Below are 27986 nucleotides of genomic sequence, written 5' to 3'. Positions count from 1 at the left end.
CTTCACTCTTGGGGAACCTTAAAGATCATGGCAGGCTTAGTGAGGAGGGGGAGAGACTACAGGGTCTTCAGTGCCAAGTACTGACATTTCCCCACGGAGGGGAGCAGGACCTCTGGCCCTGATCCTGCCCTTGTTTCAATATTAGGAAAGTGAAGCCTGTGATTGCATGACCTGTTGCTCTCAAAAGTTACTTGTTGTGATTAGTTCCCCACTAACAGCCTCTTTTATTCAGTTAATATCATCATATTATCAGGGAATACCCATTCACAGAAGAACTGAAAAACAACAAGCCCTGATAGATAAAATCATAGAGGGCCATATCCCATTGTGTACCTTTGTAAAGTGGCGAATTCTTGTCGAGGACAAAATGTTTATAGGATGGCAGACTTAGAGCACATTTTCTGTTCTACTTTCAGTGCGGTTCTGCAGTATGTCTCCAACAGATAAAACAGTCTTTTCACTATATACAAACAAGTAAAAAAATACAAGAATAATTTTTTATGTATAGTAGAAGCTGCTCATTGTCCATTCATACAGCAGACTATTTTGTGTGTGTTCATACAGTAAAATACAATTAATGCCTACTTTTACCTCTGATATATAAAAAATATGAATGAGAAAAAGACATGGAAGAGCAGTCATTCTGACCGTGTAAAATGTAGGAGAGCAACCCATCCAGCTGGCTAGATATGAAATCTCATTTCAAGCATTATAGCCATTTCCCGATAGTTGACAAGATGAAATCCCGTTAGTTAATTTCATTTATAAGAGCTGGATAATAAATTTAAAGAAATGGAGAATAAGCACTTTCCTAGCACTCACTGAATAATGATGCCAAGAATACAATTAGCTTTGGTACATTGTTCCAGTTAAGTTTAGGAATGATACAGAGCACAAAGGTCCCTCCTGCACAGAGCTCAGGTGCAATATAACTTACTGATTAGTCACAAACGCATTTTGATAGTGCCTTGATGTATTTGCAGTAGACTGTTTCACAATGCAAGAAAAGTTAATCATAAAACTAACAGTCAAAAGCATTTCAGTCATTTTGTTCGTTACTGTTAGGATGAGGTTGATGACAGCCAGAAATGTGCCATTGTATCTGACATTGCTATTAATGACCTCATTTTACAGTGTTACCATCCACAGCAAAACTCCCACTGCATTCAGAAGTGCAAGTGATTACCGTTTGCACCATAAAGTGCATGTTGACAGCTGTATTCCAGCTGCAACATGTGGCTACGTAGATGCAAAGGTAAGAAATACATAAAAGAATGACATGAAAATGGATTTTCATTTTGCAGTCTCAGTGACCCTTCTGACATTTCCTTCGCTTTGGCAGAATAACTGGGCTGAATATTTTTAGGCACTATGTTTTCAGTCACTCCGATCCCTCTAAAGAGCTTTCCTTTGGTAAACTGAGGGGGTTTGATTTTGTTTGTTTGTTTTTTCCAGGCAGTTTTGGGATGAGCAGGAAATAACAATGAGCTGCTAATTTCCTTTGGACGCAGGAAAAATGAATTCTGCGAGAATTAATTATTTTTATCACAAGCATAGCTCAGAAGTCTTTGTTGCCATACAAGGCTCCTGAACAGGAAACAAGTACCATAAAATTGCATGTCCAGTGTCCCAAGTATTAAGAAAAATAAGGTTCCCATACAACGAAAATGTAAAATTAATCCAGCCACCAAGGCAGAATAAAAAAAATCTGGACAAAATATGGTAATAATTGTCATCAGTCTTGAATTTTTCCGTTATCCTTTGACCACGAAATGTGCGTAAAGCAGTAGATGTTCTGTTCAAGGAAAAATTCTCTCTTTCCAATTATAAAGATTTGTGGATATTCAGGTTTAGTTTTTTAATTAAAAGAACCCAGCTAGATTAAAATCACAGTTAAAATAAAACATGAAAATTATTAGGAAGCAACTTGATTGAGCTGATAGCAGGCTGCTAGAGAGGGATTGTTAATGTTGTGACTTGAAAATCTTGCATGCGTGTGTCATGTTTTCCCTTTGGTAAAAGTGGGTAATAGTATTTCCCACCATTGCAGTGTAAGTTGGGCTTCTCTGGAAGAAATCGTATTCAGAATTAGAGGTGATGCTGCCTTTTCATGCCTGATGCCGCCTGCCTGTAATTCAGGCTACTTTCCTGATGCAAGTTTCATCAAACTTGCTGAATTGACCCTAGCTTATTCCTGCTGAGGTTCTGGTTGGTAACATCTAAAGTGTCAAATAATACTGCTTCATCCTACTTTAAATGCAGCCTGTGTTTTTCTGCCCCCTCCCCAACCTCAGGTTTATCAACACAGCAATTTTGCCTTTGCATTTGTATGAATTGTTTTAATGAGGAAAAAAAAAATGTTTACTGTGGTTTATTAGATTTATCCTTTTAATGAAAGAAGCTACATGTGTCTAACTACAATTATTGAATTTTCCAACCTCCACTTTGACCTACAAAGTATTAAATACTCTAATGACAAATTATTATTCTCTCAGAAAAGAATAAATGTCCTTGAAGTCTGTCATTTGTTAATCGTCTACAACTTAACTAAATGAAAAGTTTCCCCTTGAGACCTGATAGTTGATATTATTATAGTGCTTGGATTTGGTCAATGTGCCAGCTCTGCAGAAAACTAAAAAGAACCAATTTAAAAATGCTTTTTTTTTTTTAAGCAAACTAAATCCTGCTGCTGCTTCTTAGCTGTGGTGCTCAGTTCTTACCCTGCCCTCGGGCCAGTGCACACTGTCAGGAACAAACTAACCTCTGCAATGGATCCATTTTTTTAATGCTTTTTAGCCTTATCTAAAAATCTCCTATTCCCTTGCTTTGCTTGAGATGTAAAAGGCAGCCAGCCACATCCTGGCAAGTGGTTGCTGCCTTCTGACAGGGCATCTTGCTCCCTCTTGCTGGTGTTCAGCACTGCCCTGCGGAGCTTGCTGCCCCCAGCCAGGCTTCCTGGGATCCCCTCCTCTCCAGGAGACCAGGACCAAGCACCACCACATCAATAAACTCAACCTACGGTACTGTTGCCAGCTAATGGTCTTCAGGTTGTGAAACACTATAGTTTCTAGACTGTGGGCTTGTTGGAGTCCAAGTATCTCATGTAAGCATGGTTCTTCTTGTTACCTCTGAAGCTCTTTTTATGAGCTTCTGGCTGCAGCTTATGCTTTGCAGAAAAAAAAAAAAATCCTTCCATGTGTTAATCGTGTTTTTCATCAAAAAAATTCTTCAGTCTGACACATGTTTGTTTACCATTCTGTTTCACAGATAATCTCAGTGGATTTACCTAGCTTTTTCAGAGGATAAAGTTTGCTCATTCTACTGTCTCTATACTATAACTCTCCTCTTTAGTAATTCTCATTATCCCTCAGTGCAAAGTAAGAGCTAGTCCACTTCTTACTGTCCCTTTTATATAGGCCTGCTGTGACTTGGATCGCTGTAGACACCCAGTTAAGATCTCTTCAGTTTCTAAATGTTTCTGATCTGTATCAAGTGTATGTATGAAGGTATTCTTTGTGCACGTGTATATGCACATTTTATTACATTCACATAAATGTATCTTGATCTTTTCATAACATTGGCAATGCATATTTATCTATTCTGATTCCTTTCTCCGGAGCTATGAAAACAGAACTGTGTGTTCTAAATGAAGGCATACCGACTCTATGTGGGATTAATTTTATATTCCCATTTGTTTTCTTTAACTTTTTTGTGATTCTATTACCCATTGCCAGAGTTTTTCCATAGAATATTGATTATAATGCTTTCTGGGGGGTTGGTTTTGTTTGGGTTTTTGGGGTTTTTTTGTTTGTTTGTTTTTGGAGGAGGAAGGTGGGGGTGTTTTGGTTTTTTTATTATTATTATTATTTGGACAGAATTAATTCAGAGCTTGGTGATCTGTCTGAGCATTTAAGATTATTCCTTTCAGTATCTCATCTTTCCCTTTGCAGCCATAAACCCCAGGTCCCATCACACTGCCCCATTGGTTCTGATCGGTCACCCTGCAAAATACAGTCTGGTCTGGCCAATACTTGAATGGAGCTGCTCAGAAATGACATTGTACAGGAAGACAAGAGACTCATGTTTCTCAGTGCTGCCTGTCACTGAGTTACACTGCACCTGACAAAGTCTCCAGTTGCCTCCTGAATGGTTAATGCACCATTTGCTGCTGCTGTCTATCATTGGGGTCCCATCTAGTTCCTGCTAAGGGCACATAGTTAAGGTGATCCCGATCATGTTGATGCAAGCTACTGAGGTATTTGAAAAATAGTGGAGTCTCAATGGGAGCAAAATGCACTAGAAGGGCAACTGACTGTGTGAAACAGTTGAGTTTGAGTCCTCCTAAAGTTGTATTTTTAGCAAATTTACCAAACTCTTCATCCAGAGACTAGAAAAATGTGTGATTCTGGTGGGTCCTGAGAAGAGTTTGAAAACAGTATGTCTGAAATAGCTAGGGCTTGTGAGTAGGGCTTGAGTTTCAAAGGGAAGGCTACAGCAGCTAAAGTCCATTAGTCTCCTAGGAAGCCAGTCTGGAGCACATGATGGGAAGTGTGTCTGACAGCCGAATGTTACAGGTCTCTGAACAGTCGTTGGCTACTGGAAAGGCCTTTGTTTCCCTGAAAAAAAAACACAAGGAATTTTTCGTGACAGTATTTGATCAGGGCTTATAGTTTACTTACCTTCTGCTCAAAGGTTTTTAAAAACAAAAAAGGAGAGAGAGAAAACAAAAGTTTGGAAAGGTTAAATGCAGATCTTCAACAGCAAAGTTACACCTGAGAAGCTATAGTAGGAAATGGTGATGTTATTTCACCTACCTCCAAAACATGGTTGTGAAAACAACTGAACAGTATACACCTTTTATGAAGAAGGTATCGCAGTTGTGCTTTTAAAGCAAGAACCTAACTGCAGAAAACTGTGCAACAAAGATTTCTGAGGGTAAGGAAATTTGGAAAGGCATTTGCCCTTTCGTGAACAATTTTATTTTAAATCTTCTCTTCCTCACTTTTCTGATAGCATAGAAGTAACATGGTAAAAATAGGGCATCAGAAGAATTGGTAGAAGAGGAAAGGTTCAGTAAGAAAAAAACTGAACAAACAGAAACCCCAAAGCACTTGACAGTACTGATAAATTACTCTTTTTCAATACCTGAATATTTTGGGTTTTTTGCATTTTGAAAAGTATTACCTAAAAAACTCATCCTAATTGAATTGAAAAGTAAAGTGACCATTTCAGAAGTCTGGGAATGATATAACAATACTTTCAAATACAAAGTAGAATTTGTCCAAAGGAAAGCTTATGTAAAGGTTGTTTCTACATTTCCTATGCCAGTATATGCTTTTCTATAGATTTTCTCATTATTAATGCCTATAGGTATTTCAGCTCAGAATATGAGCTCATCATACTGACAAAGATGAGTGAGTGTGATCTGATGCCTTACTCTGAAAGGCTCTGGGATATGGTTTGTGGAATCGCAATCTTTTTTCTTGAGTTGGAGAAGAACCAATACACCAGTGTTGGTAAGAGAAAGGGTCTACTACACATGTTTGTATTCTGTGATTTTGTGTAGTATTGTGTCAATGTGGTGTGATTTCAGTGCTTTTACTTGGTGATAGCTCAGGAGAAACTTGGGGCTTTTGGTGGTTGGTAGTTGGGGTTTTTTCGGTAACACTTTGGTAGAGGAAGTGATTGCAAAAATTGCTCTAGTAACAGCTTCCAATTTTGCTGGATGCTTGCAGGGGTCACTGAACTCTACAGTGTAATTCAGAGAAGGAAAACTCGGTAGCTGACGTTTGTTCTGTGAAACAATTTATGAGCACATTTGCTTTCTGGAAGCATAGGTTAATACCCTTTAAATATGCCTAAGAATAAATCTTTCTAAAGAGACACAGAAGTGATTAAATGTGAGGAATGAAGGAAACATGAAGCGAAGCAAATGAGCTTAAAGCTAGTCCTGTACTTTTGTATCTGGAACCTTGCTTCAAATGCACTGAAGTTGCATGAAGTTTGGAAGAGCTTTTGAACAGATCCTTGTGGTGTTTCACAGTGCTGTTAGGTGTGCAGTAATTCATAAGAAACCCTGACCTGCGATGTAGGGCTTGTGAGTTCAGGAGACCCATTGGTAACTCCTAAATAGATCCAGTGTGGGAAACCTGTAACATGTTGATTGACTTTAAGACATGCACGGGAACTGGTGAGGTATTTCTGCTGTTCTCCTGCCTGGTTTCCAAGATTTAGCATTCTTCGGAAATTGCACAGCTAATGATCCTACTTGATCCACAGAGTTATGGTAGCTTAGTAAATCAACCAGACTGGAAGCATTATGGTAGCAGTAGAACAGATCTCAGGCAAATTCTGTAGCAAACAAGCAGTTTTAGGGAGAAAGCTGAGGCTGAGATTTTCATGCTACTAATCATACTAGCTACAAAAGCAAATCACAGTAAGAAGATTTTTAAAGAGAAGTGGGATTGAATACAGATTCCATTTCAGATATTTGTGTGGCCTTTGTATCACAGTATTTCATAACCTTTTATGTAATTAATGTAAGAAGAAAGAAGCAGTGATGATGATGTGTTAATTAGCCCCAGTTAAAAGAGAAGGTAAAGTCTAGAGACTCCATCTGCTGAGTCAGTCTGGTAAGTCTGTGGGTGTTTTTTGAGAGGGAGAAGTGTTGCTGTTTTTAAGATCATGTCAGGGATGGCCGCTAAGATTTGCAGCTTATAAGCAAATGTGATTCTGTCATTAGGCCAGAGAAAGAGTTATTTTTTACTTTCTTACAATAATGCTTCTAATGAGCTTGGTGTACTTGTTGCCTTTTCAGTATCAGTCAAGCTGCTGCTATAGCTTTTGCTCTACTTTGGCTGTCATAATTTCTTAATGAAAAGTAACATCTCTTTGGGGGAAGAGTGGCTTAGGGAATCAATATGTCCTCTGTTTAGACTCATGAAATAATAAATTAATCACAAACATTTTATGAAAAAGGATTTAAATCAAAATATATGAAGCCAGGTGAGAAGAATGTTTTAGTAAATAGTGTATTGGATCTTAGGTTTCCTTTCTGCTACCTGGAGTACAATGAAGAGATTGAGAATGCTTAAGTTACAGGAGGTGCTTAGCTAGACAAAATGCAGTTATTTAAGTAGGCTTTTAACAATGACCAGGAGATCCCTAATGGCTAGAAGTGTTCATGAACTTTATCAAAAAAGTTACCTTTGGGGGGAAGGTTAAGGCATTCCTTTAATATTGTCTTGTACTATAAAATACTAAATCTACCAGTATTTTACCAGTGTAACATGGAGTTCATTGGAATTCTTACAGTCAAAGCATAGTTTTTCCTGGGATTGTCCCACAGAGGAGTTTGTGCAAAGCTGGGAGAATGTGTGCACTTAAAACCCTCACTTCCTTTCTGGCATCTGGTGGAGAATTGAGGTCAGTGACAGTAGCACCATGCATTCCTGAAGAGGTTTCTATCTAGAGGTCAAGCAGGTACCACAGGTTTTAGGTATGCCAGTGATGCATGCTGATGGATGCTTCTTCATAGGGCTTGTTCTTTTCCATGTTGGAAGATGACAACATTGCCTCTCTGTCACGTGGGTCATCTTTTAATCTGAACTGTTTATCATTTGTTCCTTATCTCTTGTCACTCAGTGTGCATGTCACTTGACTATAAATGATTTTGAATTTGAAGGAACCTGGTTTTGTCAGACATGAGAAAGGCAAGGCAAGTGGACAGACAGCTGACATACTGAAATCCTGAGGGTTTGTGGTGACTTCACTCTTTTAACGTGACCAGTGAATGACTGTTTCACTTGTGTGCCCCATGCACAAGAGATTTTTAAGTACCACTGAAGCACTCCTCTCTGTGCTTAACACACTTTTATCCCATCTGTAAAATGGAGGTAAGATTTGGACACTTGCACAGCAAGCTGCTGGATCAGCAAATCAAAAAGCGCTGCAAAAGCCTTGGGCATTGTCAGTGTTAGTGTTCTCCTGGCATAGAGACTGAGTGATGTTCTGGGATGTCAAACAGCCCCTAAATCCTGGTGACAGAGCCTAGGACTTCATCCCATTTAGCTGCTGGACTGTGAGGAGAATAATAGCAGTTCAGGCTTCTGTAGTTACCTTGGGGTCTGTGCAAAGTACTGGCCTGGGTTTCAGTTGATGCTGATGGCAGCCCATGTGTGGCCAGTGGAGAAAAATGCTCCATAGTGTTGGATGATGCATGTGTGGCTTTGAGGAGCTATGCTTCCAGACAGCCTTAGTCATGCAGAAAACGTCTCTGCTTCTCCAGGGGAATAAGCACTGGCACTAGAAGGATGAGCCCCATTTGATAAGCCTTTAGCAATCAGTTTGTTTCCATTTCTCTGGGGGGGGAAAGTGCAAAAAAAAAATAATCAACTTGGTCTGTTTCTCTTTCTTTCCCAGCTGTCTCATGTCACTTTTTATCTCTGGTTCAGCTTACCTCTGGAAGCATCCTCTAAATTGTATTGCAGGCAGCAAGATAAGTATCATACATTGTCAATAGTCCTCAGTTCATTTGCTTCTTGCGTCACTGGGGAACACAAGTCATACGAATGGCCTCATGCAACAGTGTCTGTACTTGCATAATCCCTGTTACTCACCTTGTTATTCTGAGTCATTTGATAAAGACTCTGTTTGACTCATTTTTAGTGGATTTGCTTGTCTACCCCTTCCTTCCCCTGCCACGCCAGCAGTAATACAGAGCTGGTGAATGACTTGGCCAGGTTCCCATGGAGGTGACACAATGTTTGCAAGCCAGAGGGTCACACATGGGTACAAGCTTCTCTGCTGCTTCCCTCTGTTAGCACCTGCTGGGACACTTTCTTTGGCAAGTGCTGGACTACCCTGTAATAGATGGAGGAAGGAGTAATAGATGGAAGGAACGTGGATTTCCTTCTCCCTGTGTAATAACAACCTGCGATTCTGCTGTAGTTAATGATGTGTTGTCCTGTTTGGCACAGGTGTGTGTATGTGAGCAATATCTCCATTCCCCTTTCAGCTTCATGACCGCACACTTACAAATCTATTACATCAGCAACATTAGAACAAATGTACTTGTGCATGTCAATGCACAAGTTAAGAAACTGAGATGAGAGTGGCCCTGTCAGGGTGGGTTTCCCACATTTGCTGATGTTTCTAATCTCAGGGAAAACCCTTTTCCCCCTGGTTCTGGTCAGTAGAGTTACAGAAGAGTTGGGGTCCATTTCCCCAAAATTTGGCCCTTTTTGTGCGTCATGGCTTGAGGACACTGGTGAATTTAAACCCAAATATTTTTTTACCTATTAAGATCTCTGTCCTTTAAGTATTTCTGTAGGATTTAAGTGTGGGTCCTAAACAACCAGGCCATTTGGGACTGGTTCTGTTGATGCTACTGAAGGACTCTGTATGTCCTGGAGGCTCAAGAAAGCATGCAGTTGATTTATCTGATGCTTTGCCTAGAAATTAGGCACTGTACCCGTGCTGTACTACACCGTGCTCAGTGCAGCAGCATTTGTAGCTTAGAATTCCTCCTCTCATTACTTTATAGGAACTCTGGCTCTTGGAGAATTCAGCTTCTGCCTGCTGTCCTGTATTGCAAAATTTACCTCTATGCTCTGTGCATGAATATGTTCATATTTTTTGTTTCTGCAGGAAGTCCTGCACAAACAACAGTATCAATGTTTAAGTACTATAGCTGAAAGCCTGCTGGCCATGCTGAGCCACCAGATTTTATATCTGAAATAACACTCACTTAAGTTATGCCTGCTCAATGGACAGCATGAGCAAAGTAAAAAGGAAGAACCTGTTGTTTGTGTTGTCTCTGTGTGGTGCTCCAGGTCTGGGGAGTGTTTGTTAAGGGGCAGAAAATATCCACTGGGGCACTTCTGTTTTTTTCCTGGTGGAATTTGCAAACCTGATGGTGTTTTGCCTTGGTTTGGGATGGCTGGTCCATCAGCAGCACTGAGGGTGCCTGAGCATCAGTGATCCTGAGCTTCCAGGGGCTTTGCATCAACCGTGCCTAGTGGGTGTGTTTTCCTGAAGTCAGAGATGTCACGGCTTCTGCAGGCCCTGGGCTGATTTGTTTCATGCAGTGAGGAGTCCAGGTACTCAGGTGGCAGCTCGTTCCATATTGGGATGGCAGGTAACTACAGTCCTCAGAGGAACTCAGGTCTAGTGGTTGTAAAAAAGAAAGGGGGAGCAAAAGAGAAGAATGGGCAAACCTGAGGCTAAAAGGGAGGAGAATTGGTGCACCTGAGACTAAGAAAGAATATAAGTAAGCATCATCACTTTGGTACAAAGGCAACTTCATTTGAAATAGAGAAGTCATCATCAAACACCAGTGTTCATGTCACCTATCTTCCAAGGTTAAGAATAGCGTTACTGTTAGTGGAGACTTTGTAAATGGATGTTTCTCATAGTAAAAATAAAGTGATGTGCTAAATGATAAAGAATTCATTAGATCTTGTACTGAAAGCTAAGGATAGCCATCAACCTTTTTTCTGAGTTACTGATACTACTATAACAAGTAATAATAGCCATGTACCTCCATTGCCTTTCTGAGTAGTTGCTGCCACCCAACATAGATTTCAACATGTTTTCTGGAGAAAGCCCCTCTCTGGGACTTGCATTACTGGCAGCCTTTGGAATTTGTGATTTGGTGGTCATTTTCCCCTTCCTACGCAACAGCTTTCTGTGCATTATTACTCATCAAAGACTCCAATAAAAGTCTAAGCAAATTTTACACCTACGGCAGCATCTTCTTGCAGCGAATATTGTGCAGTTCCAGGAATCCAGTTCTGATCATAATAACACCAAGACAAATTTGAAAGTGTCAGCGCTAACAAAGATGTTAATATAGAATGAAGAGGACAAACCTATATGTAACTTTCATATATGTAAAGAGCTTTGCAAAGACACTGATTCTACTGAAATACCTTAATCCACATAAATGTGCAAATTGCATAATGTCTCAGATATGTTAACAGTTGGCCAATTCAGTGCTATACCAAGTGCAGTCAATCCCCTTTTCTCTCAAAAGAATGAGGAAGAAGTTTCAGTGGCTTTTTACCCTTTCAGCTTTCCTGACCACTTGGAACACTGCTGAACTACACTTAAATAAAATTTATTTTGTTCTTTGCTACATGGACTAGATGATATTTTTTTTCCCTGCATTTCTCAAGATCGCTACCAACATACTGACAGTGGGGGGGCATTCTGTTCCAGCAGGCGCTTTAGGCAGTCTGATGTGGGCAGTAGGTGGCTGGTTTTCTTGGCTGCCCTCAGTTAACTCTCATGCCAGCATACCAAGTGTCAACAGCAAGCTGCTGACGAGTGTCCGAGACCTTAAGTCTTAGTTGGAAATATGTAAGTGGGTCCTTAAGTGGAGAAGACTTTGTGTAATCAGGTAATCTTTGCATTTTTTAATTTTCTTTGAAATTTGATAGGTAAGGAGAGTATCAGTAAATGCAAAGTAAGAGCCAGGCAGACACAGAAGGATCAGCTGTTGAAGCCAAGGTGGGAGGCGGCATTTAATTATACTAGGGTTTGGTAGGCTTGGGGTGTTGGTGGGCTAAAGTGTTGATGTGAATTTGGCATAGTGGGTGTAATGCACAGAAATAAGACTTCCAATGGGCATTTTGTTTTGAGGGAGGATTTGGGGGGTTTTGGCACCCCTTTCTGAGCTGGACTGCAAAATAACTAGAACAAGGATGGTGAGGGGATGGAGGAAATGGAGCACAGGTGAATCCAAACCACTTTTCTCACTCCTCTGACACTTCATCTCCAGAAGCTGTATTACAGTTTTACCATAACACCTGCCCATCAGTGACAGCATGTTAGTCTTGCTGTCAGGACTGGAACTAGGTCCACGTGGAAGCATTAACATGAGTCAGGCCTTTAAGGAAATCCCAGAATGTGCAGAAAATAATGCAGATCTCTCAAAGTGGATTTCTTTACCCATCAAGTGAAAACTTTTAGATTTGTTTCCACAGTGAACCCATTTTCTTTGTTGTCTCCAAAGTAAAGCTAAGGTTTTTTACATAGCACCAGAGCTTTTAGAACACGCACATAGAGGCATGCAAAATTTCCAAGACCTAGGTGATTATTAGTGGCACTCGCTGTGCTTTCTCCCTAGGGGAAGGGATTCTTGCTATATACCTGTCTATTGCAATAGCTCTGATACATTGCAGTAGCTTGTGGTGACACTGACAAATAGTAAAAACGTACAGCTTGGTTTGCCATAAATCTTTTAGAGCAGGAATGCACAACAAGGAAAACCAAGCCAGTTTGGGTTGCATCTATCACTCTTCCCTATGTTTATACCTCCAATACTGCCTTGTGCTCCCTATCTTCTACCCGCCACCAGACCACAGCTCTTGCAGTGTTCGTAACCTGTTTGGCTGGCAGGCTTAGTGAGAGCTGTTGCACATATTGGACTCGACTCTAGACTTGATGGCCAAAATGAGGAGTCTGCCTGTTTAGAGAGACCGTCTGATCGCTGCCTAGTTGCTGTACGCCAGTCAGCCACTGCCAAACACCTGCTGGGCATGCCAAAAATCTGTGAGCTGGCCCAAGGGGTGCAGCTGCCGTGGCCAGTGGATGTGCTAGCCTGTGCCTAGCAGAAGTGCCACCACATGCCAGTGAGCTGTTGCCCTAACAGAATTATGAGGAAAGAGTGAAGGTAAAGTTTAGGAGAAAAGAGAGAAACTCTGCACACTGATTTTATAGTCTTTTTAATTGCTCGAGATTTGTGAGTGTTCTGTATCTAATCCTACTGTGTTCATGTAAATTTGAATGTTTTGATATAAATATTGTGCCCCTTGGGAACTCTTTCTTCTTGGAAGAGATACAAATGACTTAGCAGCCAGATATTCATGGCTAACTGTCCTGAGTTAGTGTTTCAAAATCAAATGTTATCTCTCACTAGGAATGTACAATATTTTCAAAATACTAATTTGAAATGTTACTATAAAGAGTGTAATTAAACTTCTTATTACTTTTCCATTCTCTGTGGTTTTTAACATGCTCATCAGTGCCGTGTGAGCACTCTTATGGCTCTTTGTGACATTATAATGGCAATTTTCACCAAAGCCATTGCAATTTTTCAGCTTGTTCTCCTTTTCTGTTAAAGGCAGCTATTTAAGATATACTTGATTTTGTTGAGAAAGAAATTCTGTAAAATTGCTTCAGCACGGGTGTGCGTCTTATAGCCACTTGTGCCACTGAAGTGCTCTGTACTCACCCACCAACAAAAGCTGTGATAGCAGTGGTCTTTCCCAAAAATAAAACCCGTGAGTTTTGACAAAAGAGGAAAGGCAGTGGTGGAAGAAGGGAGAGTTATTCCATTTGTATTTTTGCATGTGTCAGGGTAGTGTGGCATTAGAAAGTGAAGAGAGCAAAGAAGAAGGGTTTGAAGGACATTGGGGAAAGTGTAGATGTCAGTATTGACCATGGTAAAGTGGATCAGAAACTCTTTTGGAAGCAATATTCGTACCAAAGTGTCTTAGGTGCACTGATTCATACTTTTGTGATTGTCACCCCACACCCCCATCATCTGTAAAGGGAACAGAGGTTGGAAAATGTCTTTGAAAAAACATCAGAAAGAAGACTTCCTTTTGCATTATCTCATGAGGCACGTGCTACCTGTGATCCATACAGGAGAAGAGAGGCTGCTTTTCCTTGATACCATGGCTCGTAGCCATAGCCAATGATGGGAAGTGGTACCCAGAGCTTGCATCTGAAGACTCAAAGAGAGGCAGGAGCATCCATGGAACTGTGAGAGAGCAGGGAGCTGGCTGCCGCTCCTGCAGTGAAATGCCTGAGCCCAAGTGAACAGGGCTTGGGGAAAGCATCAGGGGAGAGTCATAGCCGCAAACTGAAAGTTCGTTTCATTGAAGTAAAAGCCATCTGAGGACCTTACATGACTTTGGCTTCTTCCCTTTCAGCCAAAACAGGGCGTCTGCAGGCAGTGCAAGTCCATGCATCTAGCTGAAGAGAGGTGATGAACTATCAGTTTTCCAGCTGTGAGAAAAAATAATTTCTCCAAGTAGGAGAAATTTGTCAAAAAAGCCCAAAAGATCTGTTTGCAAAGGAAGGGCTTATGGCTAGTGTGTAGCAAACCCCAGGAAAGATTACACCTACTGCTGGGACTTTTTGCCTGAAGATACCTGAAGGAGGCCTGGGTACAATGGAAAAAAATATATAGATGCACTTCTTGTGTTTTCTTTGCTTGATCATCACAGTCTTTTCTCTTTTGCCTTTTAATTTTTTACTTTAAAAGATCGTTTTGGCAAAATCCATGGGATCCTGGAGCTATTTGGTGTAAATACTTTGGTGGTTCATGTCAGAGGACATAGTGACATGAATCTGGTGGTTCATGTGAGAAAATATCATGGCTGTGTGAGTATCTTTCATGGTTATGTAGTGTGTTAACATCAACAGTTTGTTTCATTTGTTGCTAGAAAAAAGCTGGAAAGTCCTACAGTATAAGGATTTTTTAGAGGAGCAAACCAAATACCGCGAAACTTGCTAAACTTGGATTTGATATGTGTTTTAAGCCACAATGAATAGCTGGCTTATGCATGGTAGCGCTCTCCTAGTGCTTTTTGCAACTGAATAATTTTGAGAGGCCCAGGTTTTTGCTATTAAGTTGAAACATGAAGTGTCAGAGATAGTAAATAAAAAAGAAGGGAGGGGGGGGAAGGTGGTCCTTGACACCTGGTTTCACGTACTAGGTTGCCCATTGGAGCCCACCCAGGAAGTCACGAGTGACATTTACACAGAAAAGAGACCAGGTATTTACCCAGCCAGAGTCGAATGTCATATGGAGCTACTCACACCTATGGCTGGTTTGAAGAAACAGCTGGATGCAACCTGTGTTCAGCTACATTAAAAAAACATAGTAATAATAATGAAAGAGTGTGTGTCCCACTGTAGTAACTGGCATGGTGCACTCTTTATTTTTTTATTCCTCTTTTCTTCTTACTCTCTTCCCAAATTACTAATTAGAGTCAACAAATTGGCTGCAGAATACAAGACATCATGCAGTCTGCCAAAAGGAGTGGCTGGCATCCTTACAAATTGGGCTATGATGTGTTTGAAGACTTAATTTTGAAAAAAGCTTTCAATATTCTCTTCATCCTCTCTGTCCTCCTACTGAAGTGACTCAATTCCAAAGGCAGCAACATATTGCTCCCTTGCTGTCAGAGGTTTGGTGAACAGAAATGATGGTCCCCATGAAGAAACATGGTCCTCTACCAATTAAGCTTCATCATTGTGCAAAGTAACCAGTAAGTGCAGACCCTGAGTGATGGGTAATTTGGACATAACCCAACTGAATGGTCATGATTGTAGTAGTTTGACTTGGCAAGCAGAGGAGTCTTGAATGCGAGACTTCTATAGCTCCAAAGCAGCATATGTAGACCTACTGCAATCCTATGGTACTGCACAACAAATGCACGTGTGTTGTGATGTGTGGCTGTGTGCTCCCTCCCTGTGCCTTGTGGCATACATACGGGCATCTGAAGGAGTTTGACTGGAGTGCAGGTGGATATTCCAGTCCCTTTCTGTGCTGTACGGCTCGATATAATAGTGCTTGCGCCATCACCTGCTTTTTCTTGGTGGTCTTGCTATTCTCATAGCCCTGTGTATTGATGAATGGCATACAGTGGCTGATTTGTCCTGAACTTGTGTGTTAATGTGAAAGTTAAATCAGAGCCCTGATGTCAATTTTCTAAGTGAGTTTTTACTGGCACAGTGGCAGATGTATCTGGCTGACAAGGATATACAGCAATTTTGCATGTTTTGTTCTCTAACAAGATTGAAGACTGTTATGAAAGCTTTTACCCAAAATAACATGCTACAGATGGATTCGGAGGTGACAGTGGATCTGAGGGGTGATATCAGGGGAGGAAGCAATTCCCTTTTCTTCTGCAGTCTCCTACTGTATGGACCTGTCAATTAGCCTAGGTTTCAGTCACTTTCAGTAAACCCAAACTTGGAGTGACGATCTTGTTTCTAAAACACGGGCAATATAACTAAAAGCATTCAGCTAGGCTAACCTGACTCCTGCTACTGTGATGTCTCAGTAAATATGGAGCATTTTTTATCAAACTGGCCAAAAATATTTCTAACAGATGTTGCCCTGTTGATAATTGCACTCTTGAGCAATGATGGTCTTTCTCAATGAGGCAGCATGAGAAACTGAAGAAGCCTGTAGGTATGGGCATGTAGGTTCCTGTGTCATCCCAGATCCTCTGAGAATAAAGGCAGTGTTTGGGCCATAGAGAGTGGAGGCTTGCACAAAGGGATTTGTATGGCAGAAGCTGGCTGAGATACATGGTGTGTGTTTGTGGCTCGTTGGTTGTGAAATGTGAATGTCTTATTTCTGTGGCGCATTTCTGAGCAAAGCACCTTAGCTGTTGTAGTGGAAGCGGTGCTCAATAGGCTTAATGCAGATGATCACTTTTCAAGATTTGCATCTGTCGTCATGTATTCAGCCATTTATGATTCTTCCTGTATATCTTACCAAAACAATCTGCAAAATCCTTGGCTTGTAGGCTGTTTCCAAGTTCAGATATGCTGCTTGTTTAGTGGATTTGGAAGAGGATTGCATGCATTGTCACACCGCCTTATTCAACCCTTTGATCTTGCTCACAGTTCTTCATGCATGAAGATTTTGAGTGTGTTGGCTTCCTTTTCTTTTCAACACAAGTATTTAATGTAAAATATTTAATTTGAAAAAATTGCAGATATAAAAACAGAGCTTTAAGACAAATGTTTAATGCCTCAGAAGGGGAGAGGGGTCAACTTGAGTTGAAAACAAAGGCTTTAGAGTCAAATAACGGAATTCCTTTCTCAACATGCTAGATTTCCAAAGCACATGGAAGCAAGTATTTTGGTGCCTCAGTTTTTCCCTCATAAAATGGATTTAAAGGCTATTTGGCCATTTCTTTTATTTACTTGCTGAGATTTTAGTCAGCTTCCTTTCAAAGACCTTAAATGCTTTAAGATAATGGCATTATTGTCAATGACCTAGAAAGTTTTAAATAACTGTGATATATGTCGTATACTTACTGACTGTAAAGAGTATTAAAAGTCTGTATAATAATGAAGCATGAAATAGGATATATGTAAAATAGTTTTATTAGCTGCTTCACTTACTAAAGAGTTATGGCACTTTGCCCCTTGAAGAGTTAATCTCTCAAAAAATTAGGGGTTGGATCATAGGTTGTATCACAGGATTTGGAAGTTGACTCTGATCTGAAAATTACTTCTGTTACTATTCATTAAAGAAATTCTTACTTTTAACTCTGTTTCTGGACTTTTTCTGGAAAATCTCTTTTCACTACCTGTGATTTTATTTTAGGTACTCTCAGTAAGTAATCCCATTGTTGCAGTTGTGGAGTCTTTAATACTATCATCTCAGGTTGTCTTATTTAACTAATATTGTAGATGGATTACATGTATAAAACCCAAATACTTCAAAGCAGCAGTACTAACCTGTCATTATTCAGGGTATGATTCATCCTAGGAGTCATGTCCATGAACATAGATCCTTTTATTGTTTTCCTTACTATGCTGAAAGTAAGTAGATACTCTTAATGATTTATATTGGTACAACCTCTTGCTTTTGGGGACTGGGAGTGAAGAATTATTTTATTATTTTTTTTCCATGTTGAAACTCAAGTCGGGGAGGGGGTGTCTGATACTTTTTTTCTGGTTTCTCTCCTTCCCTGCTGTTTCTACCCCTGGGGTCTCTACTCCTTTTCAAAAACGAACTTCTGAAGAAAATGAGAGCATTTTTAAATGAAATTTCATCATTTTACCATTATATATAATAGGCTTTTTCATATCCCTGTATCTGCTGGACAAGGACTGGTGATTCGTTGTAGTTTGACCACCTGAAAGGAGGTCAGTATATTGATGGAGCAGCACAAACAGTGAAGATGTTCTTGATGCACTGCCTTCTGCCTGCCTGTCCCAGTACTCCCCAAATTTGTCTTCAACAATGCAAGAGAATCATTTACCCCATCTCCATGTTTGCCAAAGGAAAATTAAGAATAGAGAGAAAAAAACAGCAAGAAAAAGGGGCAGGAGCAGCATGAGAGTTAGTTACACCCCTCTGACAAAAGTACTGTGTATGTGCAGAGAGAAAGAAATTTTAATTTGTTCTTTAAGGCATCCACATCAGATGCACAGAAGGGCCGGCAGATACACATCCCCCACTCTGTCTCCAATCCACTGGGACTCAGCAGCCGTTTGGCAGCCTGCACCATGAGCCATATTAGCAGCCAGCAGTTCATGGTACAACCAGCCTGCTCAGCTGGAAATCCTAGCAGCTAGGATTGCTTCCCCAAAATGCCATCCAGTTTCTCTTTATGGGAGGAGTTATGCTTGAGAGGAGACCTTAATTCCCTGCCCTTTGATGAGAGGTGAGAGTAAGCAATGTCTCAGAAATGACAAATAGCTTCTGTTGGCCCTGTCTCACTGTGGTCTCGACACACGGGAGGGATGCCTGAGTACCTGAGTAAAGATGCCTCCTGTTCTTGCAATGGGACCTTCTCTGCCACTGTCAAGTGAAATTACAAGAGTGTTTGTATGCAGTGGATCTGCATTAAATCCCTTTATTGACCGAGGGCCTAAGGAGCACAGTTGGAAAAACTTTAGATAGAACTTGATTTCCTTATTCTTAGACAATTGCCTCTGTGGGTTTGCTTAACTAAACATAAAAAGCTGTGGTAGTGATACCTCGTGTAATTAAAGCAGGGCAGGAGGAGACATCTCAGGCAAGTAACATCCATCATTTGGCTACCATATTTTCCTCCCAGTTTAACAGGAATTCAAAAATCCTTGGCATGCATTTCTTTTCTGAGAGAGGTAGGAGCTCTTCTCAAATGAGCGTTGTGGATGTATCTGAGAAGAGCTGTGATGTTTGCACTCTGCTCACTGCCAGCAGTTGCCAGCCAGCACTAAGGGACTCGAAGACCCATTGCACACTATCATCTCCATGTGCATGACCAGGTAGCTTTGCAGTTCTTCCTGTTGTCACCCCTCACATTCATAGACTGTTTCCTCTAGTTCCTTCCATATTTTCTTTGATTGCTCTTGTTCAAACTTAATGGTATCACGCAAACACGCATCTTATCACAACTGGGTAGCCCTGTGAGGATACCCCCTGCCTTGTGCAGATGAGAATAAGCTTGCCCTGGACAAGGCAGAAGGATTGCATGGCTTTGAAGCTTTCTGCTTGTTAAAGAACTGAATCCTTCTCTGGACATCAGATCAGTTTTACCCAAAAGCTCTGAGCAGGACCGGTTTTGAGGAACAGCTGTATTTCTCTTGACAGTCTGGCTAATCTGTGCTTGCAGGACTGTTTGGCTTTATTATTGTGATACAAGTATTTACAAAAATAGAGGGTGCTTTTTTTCCATTTTTCATTATTCAAATAGCTGAAAATCCATATGAAAAGTACATTTGTATGTGTGCCCAGATGTAGAGCCCCTGTTAGTGAGGCCAGCTGGGATTAAAGTCTCATTTGTATAATTTGTAAAGGCTTTGGAATTTTTCCTACGGTTTTCAGCCATAAGCTGGAATTTAGCTTTTGTCAGACTGCTGGACAGCTTGCACAATAAAGCTTCCAGCTAAAAATATTTCCTGTGCAACAGGGAAAACCCCACCATTTTAAATGCAGCAGCTATGAAGTTGCTTATTATTATAAATTATTAAAAAAAGAAGAAAACAAAGGAAAATGTGCCCTTAATCAAAGAGAGCTCCGTTCATAAGTAGCACAACATACAGAAGGCGCATTTTCTGCAAAAGCAGAAATAGAATGGTAAGGAACTTTAGGAGACAGGCGTGGTATGCTTGGGATGCTCACTTGCACACAGCAGCAACAGAGTACTGTTGCACAGCATCAGATACCCTCACGCAGTCCTTATGTGCCCTTGGTCTGTGCTGGGAAGAGCTGCTGAGGTGCAGTGGTTGACTGAGCCCACCTTCTGGGTCTGGCGAACTGTCCCCATCTAGCCCATTTTCCACTGTAATTCAAGGAAATCTTGCATAAACTGCTGGATCAACATCTGAACTGTGTCCGGGTGGTTTGCTATCTGGGGAGCACATCATCACCCTGCCTCGCTCCTCCTTCTACCGCGGCGGGTGGGTGGGTGGCAAGGAAATCCGTTCCTTACACCTCCCAGCTAGGGACTTGCATGGGACTTGGTTTTGGAGTTGTCATGCCTCCAGCTGAACAATGTGTTTCTTAAGCTGTTCTGTGGCTGGTGGAGTTGCAAAGCTACAAATACGTGTCATCTCAGAAAGGGGTGGTGGGGTCACTGTGTGCACAGCTCCCAGAAGAAAACTGCGCAGCCTACTTCAGCAGAAGTTGGGTTTGCAGAGGGAGATAATTAGTACAAAAGACAGGAACTGAAATCATGTATCTTTGCTCCCCAGCAAGGTTCTAAGGTTTTTGGCTTTTTTGAAAATTTTTTCCTCCTTTCTTTTTTAAATAATCTTGAAATGAGCCCAGTTTTCTCTCTGATTGTACGTGGTGATGAATCTTCTCATCTTTTCTGGCATTTCACAGCTGTTTGCTCACATTTTTCTCGCAATATAAGAACAGAAACAGATCTTAAAGCAAAGGATTGTTGTCTTTTTGGTGTTCTTGAACTCTATATTAAAAGCTCTGCGTATTTTTCTAATCAGGATTACAGAATTAATTTGCATGGTTTATCCTCTGGTATTTTTTTCTGATGGAGCGGCGTTTTTATCTCTTTTGTGAAAATTTTTATGCTTCATCGACCTTACTTTTTTTTGTTGTTCAGCTGTTTTTCAAGAATCTGTGGATTAAAAATGAAGTTTGCAGAAAGAAAAGCCTTCACTTAGGTAATTTGAATAACTAATCAAAGTGGCTTATGTTCTGTTGTTTCATTTGATACCTGCTGCAGTAACGGAAAACATGTTTCGTGGGTGAACGATGCATTTATTTGTAGCCCTTTATGTTCTGTTGTATTTTGACTGTAAATACTTTCTTTTCATTAACATGAACACAAAGGTCAATGACCAAACGTTCGTGAGAGTGTTTTGGTGTTGCTTTCTGCCTTCTGAAGTTTATTTACATGAGGTTTCTGTATGAATTTTCCTTCACTTTGGTGGGTAGCTGCAAAGGATAAATTCGTAGTAACAGCACAGCAGGAAATAAATGCCTCTCCAATTGAGAATTTATGAATATCTCTTTCTGTTGTTTCTTAAGAAAAGCAGCAGGATGTATTCATTTTGAGGCACTGTCAGTGTGGATTTTTGTTCTTTTTGCCTGTCTTCCTTCAGAAATCTGAAATAAAAATTGCATTGATGTATTGTAGCAAGCAAAACAAATATGACAGTAAAAGACAATGTATTCGTGTTCAGTGTAGCTATAATAACTTGCTTTGATTCATGTTTATTTGTATTTTGCTTCAGCATGTTGTGTGCATATGAGTGTCATAAATTTACTAATGATGCAGTATCGATTAATTCTTATGATTTGCCTGAAAAACTGTCTAGTACCAGATGACCAGGATATGGAATGTCTTTCCTTTGAAAAATACTGAGATACTGAAAATGTATTTTACTGCAAATTAAGACAGAAGAAAAAAAATGCAAAATTTTACATGAAATTACATTTCTGGGGAAGAAGAGATTTAGATGAAGTATTTCCTTTTTCTTAAGAGCAAACAGTTTGTTTCAGTGGTAATATTTTTATTTGTATATTTATGATTTTCATGTCACAAAGTAAATCCTATAGATCATATACAAATGTCATGAATGTGTCCTGTAATTTAAAATATCCTCATAAAAAGCACTTTGAAGTGAACATGTAGAATGTTCTATTTCAGCAATACCTGAGTGTTGCAGCTTTTACAGAGGCATTTGGACTCTTTTCCTTTTGGTTTCAAATATCCAGTGGCTGCTCATTTAATTTTTGTCTGTCTTAACAGGTAGTATTAATCAGCTGCGTAAAGATATGTATTTTCATGAAATATTTAAGAGGAAAATACATGACAGTGTGGTGGGGAAGTGATTTCCAGGCACTGAATGAAACACCTAGCAGGGCTGAGAAAAGAAGGGCACAAGTTCTTGGCCTCCATTTACACTACTGGTGATGACTACAGACTGGTTTTATGCACTTAATAATCCACAGTGGCTGCAGTAGCATCTGGGGCTTGTTACACACCGACCTAGAAATGAAAGCGGGAGTAAAATGAAGAGAGGTCGGGTTTTTGTGCAAGTGGAGTGGCAGTGGTACAGATAGGACCTAAGGCATCTTGTGAATGATAGGTTTCCTGGGTTTCTTATCTGGGAGCATTATTTGCTGATTGATAAGAAGGTGTAACAGCTGAGTGCCTGGATTTCTCCCACAAAAGTGGCGTTTTAACCCATTAGTGTATCTGCCGGCTAGTGAGGAGATACACTTTAAAACTCATTTCTGAAAGTGGCATCCATGAAATTGTCAGTTTAAAAGAAAAGGTGGAGTAAAAATACCCTTCACTTTGTTCAACAGGATCTTTCTTTTTAAAGAGTTGGCAGTTTCTACACTGCGAGTCTAACCACGACTTTGACAGATGGGTGGCTCACAGCATTGCGTAGCCCAGATTCAGTATCGGTATGGCGTATCTGGTGCTGTCATTGGGATCTCATCCATAGGGTCTGCACTGTGCTAAGTCGTATCCCGACAGTTACATTTGACTTTTCTTGAAAGAGTACTGGGAAAGCCTCAAATTACCAGTTCTGGGATCTGTATTTAAGCAATGCTACAGACCATTTGGGTCTTTTGCACCTTGTCCCAGCAAAAAAACAGTGGGAATGATCAGATGGCTAAAAAAGATGATCTGGGATGAAACAGGATTCTTCAGCCTTTAAAAAAAAAAAAAAGAAAAAAAAAGCAAACATCTTAAACTATCTAGTTTAAATAGAAACAAGGAAGATATGGCTTAAATGTTAAAAACTTTCAGCATTAGGATAAGAAAATACTGAAGTGGAAAGGGGGTGGCTGGGAGAGCTCTGCAGCATCAGCAGTCAGTAAGAACAGGCTAGCTGTGTATCTGCTGGGAGTGATCTAGGTATTGCTCATCATGTGTGGTGGCAAGGGGAACACCTGTGTGATCCCTTTTCTTTCGTGGACTAAGGCTCTGCCAAAGTGGCTTGAAAGCAGCAGTAACTTGTACTGCAAGCTCTCTGCAAGCTCCCCTGCAATGCAGCCTTTTGAACTTTTAGGTTCAGAAGTCAGCTCTGAATAAATAAGCATCAGTCAACTGATGCTTACTTTAAAAAGAGAAGATAAAGAATATTCACTAACGGCTGTAAGACATGCAAACATCCCTATAAACATGTTGTTCTGGCAAAAGCTTATTAGCTCTTGCTGAGAGACATCAGGAGCTGTGTTGGATACAGCTTCTCACATTTTTTACTGCTGGTACATGCCTGAAGAGAGGTCTTGCCCCTCTTATGTCGTGGCTTTAACTGCCATTAACTCTCCACGATCATGATTTCATGTCTGGTGTTTATAGTCAGCTAAATTACAGTGGAGCACTGGGTTTGAAAACCCTTTTCTTTTTAAAAATTAACTTTCATAACTGCTGCAAAACCCCTGTTTTCACTTGAGTTATCCCAAAACACAACATGCATCCTGGGGGAAGCAGGTCAGGTTAATATGCCAAATACGCATTCATTTGTGAGCCAGGGGTTCCTGACATACGGTCTCACGGTAGAAATACAAGGCAGTATAGCTCAGTTAAATGCTGACATGTTCTACTTTTAGATGTGTTTTTCTACTGGAGAATCAAACCATATTCCTACTGGAGAATCAAACCGTATCTCCAGGTATACCTGGTACTGTTTCAGTGTTTTCCTCACCTGCTGCAGAACACTTATCCACTGTGGGGAACAGACCTGAAAATGACCCTCACCAAAGTCGCACTCACAGCCTTCATTCACAAACCAGAGTGATGACTCTTGTGCCCAGGTTAAGCCAGAAGATGTTTTTAGCCTGACCATTTTCATGTGAGAAGATTAACTTGGGACGATGTGCAAAAACCACTGAACCTGACCTACGTTCAGCCACCATTTGTTCAAGTCTTATTCTTTGCAGAAATCTTAAATTAAAAGCAGGTGTCTTGTTGCAGTAAGCCTCTGTGGAAGGAACCTCTTTCATTCTGGGGAAACGTAATTGGAAGACTCAAATAGCTTCATAGGAAAAGGGTGTTAGTTATGCAGATGACTGCCGAAGAGGAGGGAGGAGGGTGTAGTGGTGGAGGAGTGCACACATGGTGCTGGGTGGGTGAAAATCTGTTCTTAGGTGGTAGCATGGGTAGGTATAAATGCCAAAAGGCTGTAAATCAGAGCTGAAGGTGATATGTCAGGTCTGGCATTTCTCAGGGAGAGTTTGAGGACATAAATGCTCTGACTGGGTTTCGGGAACCATCAAAGGTACGTAGTGGAGTTTACAGGTGTGTTCACCTCAGGTCTAGACCTCCTGTATCTCATGGACTTGACTTCAGCTGAACTCATCAGTTCTGGAAAATCACAATATACCATTGAGCAAACACAATCCATACCCAACAAGTTTTTGTCACGGCATGTGGCCAGCATTTAATCTTTGCATGTAATGTCTGTCAGCAAATATACGCAAACTACTGTCTGCAGGCTAGATGTGATCTCCAAGGAGTGTTGCTTTACTAGTATAAGGATTACAAATTACGACTTTTTTTTTTAATAAAGCATGGGTTAGATCTGGTGTTTTCTTGACAGGGGTACCTGTATCTTTTCCATTCTTGTTTTCAAAAAGACTGTTAAAGGCAGATGTTTTACTCCTGATTTTTACATGCTGATTACTGACCAATAATTCAATTACATGTTTAAAGATGAGCCATGTCATGTTTTATTTTAGTGTAGATTTGATGATCAAGCTACCACTGCAAGTAAGGGTCACAAACCCATGGCACAGAGAAATGTGTGTGAATTGGAGAGAGGGGTTTTAGTGGATTCTGCATATTATATATCTAAGACATTTTTTGTTTGTTAGCAGGCTTTGAAAAGTTGCCCAGTAGAGGGAAATGTGATTCTGTGTGGACTTTGACTTCATTTTGAAACCTACTTGTTTTCCTCAGCCATTCTATGATGCCTGTATTTTCACTAAAGCTTTTTTTCCAGTTTTGCATGGCAGTGATACATTCCTCTACTGCAGCATCCCATGTCAGGGCATGCGTAAGGCATCCAGAGGAATAGGAGTTAGACATCAAAATGAAGAAAGGTGATGCATCTCTGTGTGGCATGTAGCTGCAGACTATCATCAGAGAGCTTGGAGGAGGCCAAAAGTATGCCTCTATTTAGGTAAGGTATAGCCAAATTTGTGGAAGATTAGTCCATCAATGAGTGTCTTTTGAGGGTGGTCAGTTGTAATGTCAAACATGGTGTCCTGAGCTGGCAGGTGCAGAGAGTGCCAAAGGCAGGGTCCCTCCACACTTGCATCTTTCCTGTCATCTCTTCCTTCGCATCTGCTGATAGACGGAGACAGAGTAAGAGGCTAGGTGAATGTTTTATTTGAACTAGTATGGCTCATGATCTTATTTTTGTGAGCCAGCAATCACTTACCGTGGCCTGCTGCATAATGCAGTGAGTGATTCTTGCACGTTGGCGCACGATGCAGTGAGCAATCCTTGTCATCTCCCTTTGGAAAGTCACTGAGGCTTGGTTTAAAGGGCCCAGATGGCAGACCCGTTAGTACTTCCCTTAATCATCAGGATTAGGGGAACTTGTTACAAGTTTTGATCTTTCTTCCATTCAGAAAGTATATCTAGGTTCTCTGTATAAAACCTGTTCTCTCTCCCTCCCACATCTAACTTCCTGACTGCTGATTTCAAAGGTAAAGGAGACAGAGTAAGCAAATTTGAGGGTTTGCACATACAGCTGTCTTCTGTAAACAAATCAAAAATCTTCTTTTTCTCTGTGCTAACCTTAAGTTGTTATTTCTTGTTATGTTCTGTGTTGGAATTTAAAAGCCCAAACTGGGGCAGTGAATTTCTCAGTGAATGGTCGGGAGGATGTGTATTTTTAGGAAATGCCTTATATAGTACGATACTGGTGGTTGAGCTCTCTGAATAATTAACATACTGTAGACTGCAATGCAATTACCGAGCTGGGTTCATTTCTGCTGGCGCAGGAAAGTCACAATTTCGCTCTGAGGGACATGGACAGTTGTTTTGTTGCACTTGCGGGAAAGACAGATGGTGTTTTCACTGGGTTGGACAGTTTTCATTTTAGGGTAGGTGCTTTAGCTTGAGAGGGCCTCTCCCCTGCTGTTCCTTGGATTTTGCTGCCCACCGAGCATAGCATGCATCGCGCACTGCTGCAGCCTTTCCCGTAATGAGCCGTGCTTTCACGTGTCACGGTGTAATACGGGTGCAGCCCTCTGCTCTAATTGGAGGAAGAAATTTTCTGGAGCAGCGCTTCTTAAGTGATGGGTGATCTGCAGAATGGCATTAAGAAAAAAATAAATAGGAATTCAACTTGAAGCTTGGGAAGGAAGTGTCACAAAGAGTTAACAGTGGCCTGCTAGGCTAAATGATTAGGAGCTGTTCTTGGGGTGTGAACAACTGCCTTTCCCAGGCAGGGGATATATGCAAAACAATCAGGGAAATATAAGTCCCCTCTTAGGATGACATGGGCTTGGCCTAAGTTCCTGTTCAGGGCTTCAGGGGGCCGAACTATCTCAGGATATATATTTTTCTTTAAATCTGATTTTTAGGGAACTGAGCATTGGCACAACATTCATGTGAGCGGTGCTCATGTGCTATAGTAAATATTCATCCTGAAGGGAATGAAGGTGAAGTTGCGTTCTTGAACCTGGTAGTATGTTTGATTTCACTGAAACTGAAAGGAACTGAAATACTTTAATTCAGCAATTTATAACAAGCAGTACATTACAAGCTCTAAAACATCAGCCCAGAGGAAAAAGCACATATTGCTGTTGGCAGAGAAAGAGTATTTCAGGATGCTGAGTTTGAAGCAGTTTTACTCCAAAATAAGTAAATAAGAAGTGGCAGGCTAAATCGTCCTAGTTTCTCTGGGCGCCTGGCTGAGGCCACTCAGTGCCTGGGAAAAGGAGGAAGGGCCCTGAGCTTTGTATTTGTGTGAGGCTGGGACAGGGAGAGAGCCCTTGTCAGGGGGGCTATGACAGCCGGTGTGCCTGAGACAGCATAATCTGGATTAGCTGGCGTTTCCCAGCCACTGATGCGTAACAGGGTGCCAGTGCAGCTGGAGGGTGATGGACGTGCAGCTCCCCAGGAGGAGCAGGGCTCCAAGGATGTTGGTCCTGCAGCACCGGTCACCTGCCTGCCAGGGAACATCACGGTTAAGGACAAGAATATTTAACTGCAGCATGTCTTTGCCTCCAGCCCAGCAGCGTGGCTAAGCACGTCTGCTTTGGAGAGGACCTGTCTACTAGTGTCTTAGCTCTGCCGTAGCTCAGCAGGCACTCTTCTGGCTCCCAGTCTCTCCATCTCTTCACTCATTGCTGAGCCTCCAAGCAGTTCAAGGAGCCTTGAGAGTGCTTCGAAACTATGAAAACTTAGCATTGATGTTGCTTTTCCACTGAAAATTTACACTTCTAATATTTCTTCAGTTTGATGTGGTTACATTGCATTTTAGAGTCTCCCACAGAGCAGCAGTTCTGATCTGTGGATAGTCCTGTATTTCAGAGATGGATTTCTTTGGCTTTTTAAATTTTCATTACTTAATTTAAAGAAATTGTCACATCCACAAAAGTAAAAAGGTCCAGGAATTGTAAAGCAGCTCCCTTCCTGAGTGAATCTAGCCAATTGCTGAGTGCAGATTTCAGGTGGCCTGAGGTTGGATGTCACACACTAGGGCATTCACACAGCAGCGGGCAAAAAATTTCGAAGCCTTCCCCCCCCCCCCCCGCCCCCCAGTAGAAGTTATTTTCAGCAACTCTTTTATTT

At 41.0% G+C, this 27986-nt stretch overlaps 1 protein-coding gene across 8 annotated transcripts in view; it reads left to right on the top strand.

Moving 5' to 3' along the window:
• The window catches only part of MYRIP (myosin VIIA and Rab interacting protein), a 340631-nt gene that overhangs the window by 248951 nt on the left and 63694 nt on the right, over positions 1–27986 (top strand). Inside the window, exon 1 of one of the 8 annotated variants that reach the window (XM_080382642.1) lies at positions 44–1255. The exons of the other annotated variants lie outside the window; for them this stretch is intronic. Within the exon in view, the coding sequence (XP_080238768.1) occupies positions 1248–1255 (8 nt within the window). The 5' untranslated portion in view covers positions 44–1247. Of the gene's footprint in view, positions 1–43; positions 1256–27986 lie in introns of those variants that run through there. 8 annotated transcript variants of the gene reach the window in all.

The sequence above is a fragment of the Falco punctatus genome (assembly GCF_963210335.1).
Source record: "Falco punctatus genome assembly, chromosome: 4".
NCBI lineage: Eukaryota > Metazoa > Chordata > Aves > Falconiformes > Falconidae > Falco > Falco punctatus.
The sequence above is the reverse complement of the archived record's forward strand: the minus strand, read 5'-3'. Positions and strand labels throughout refer to the sequence as shown.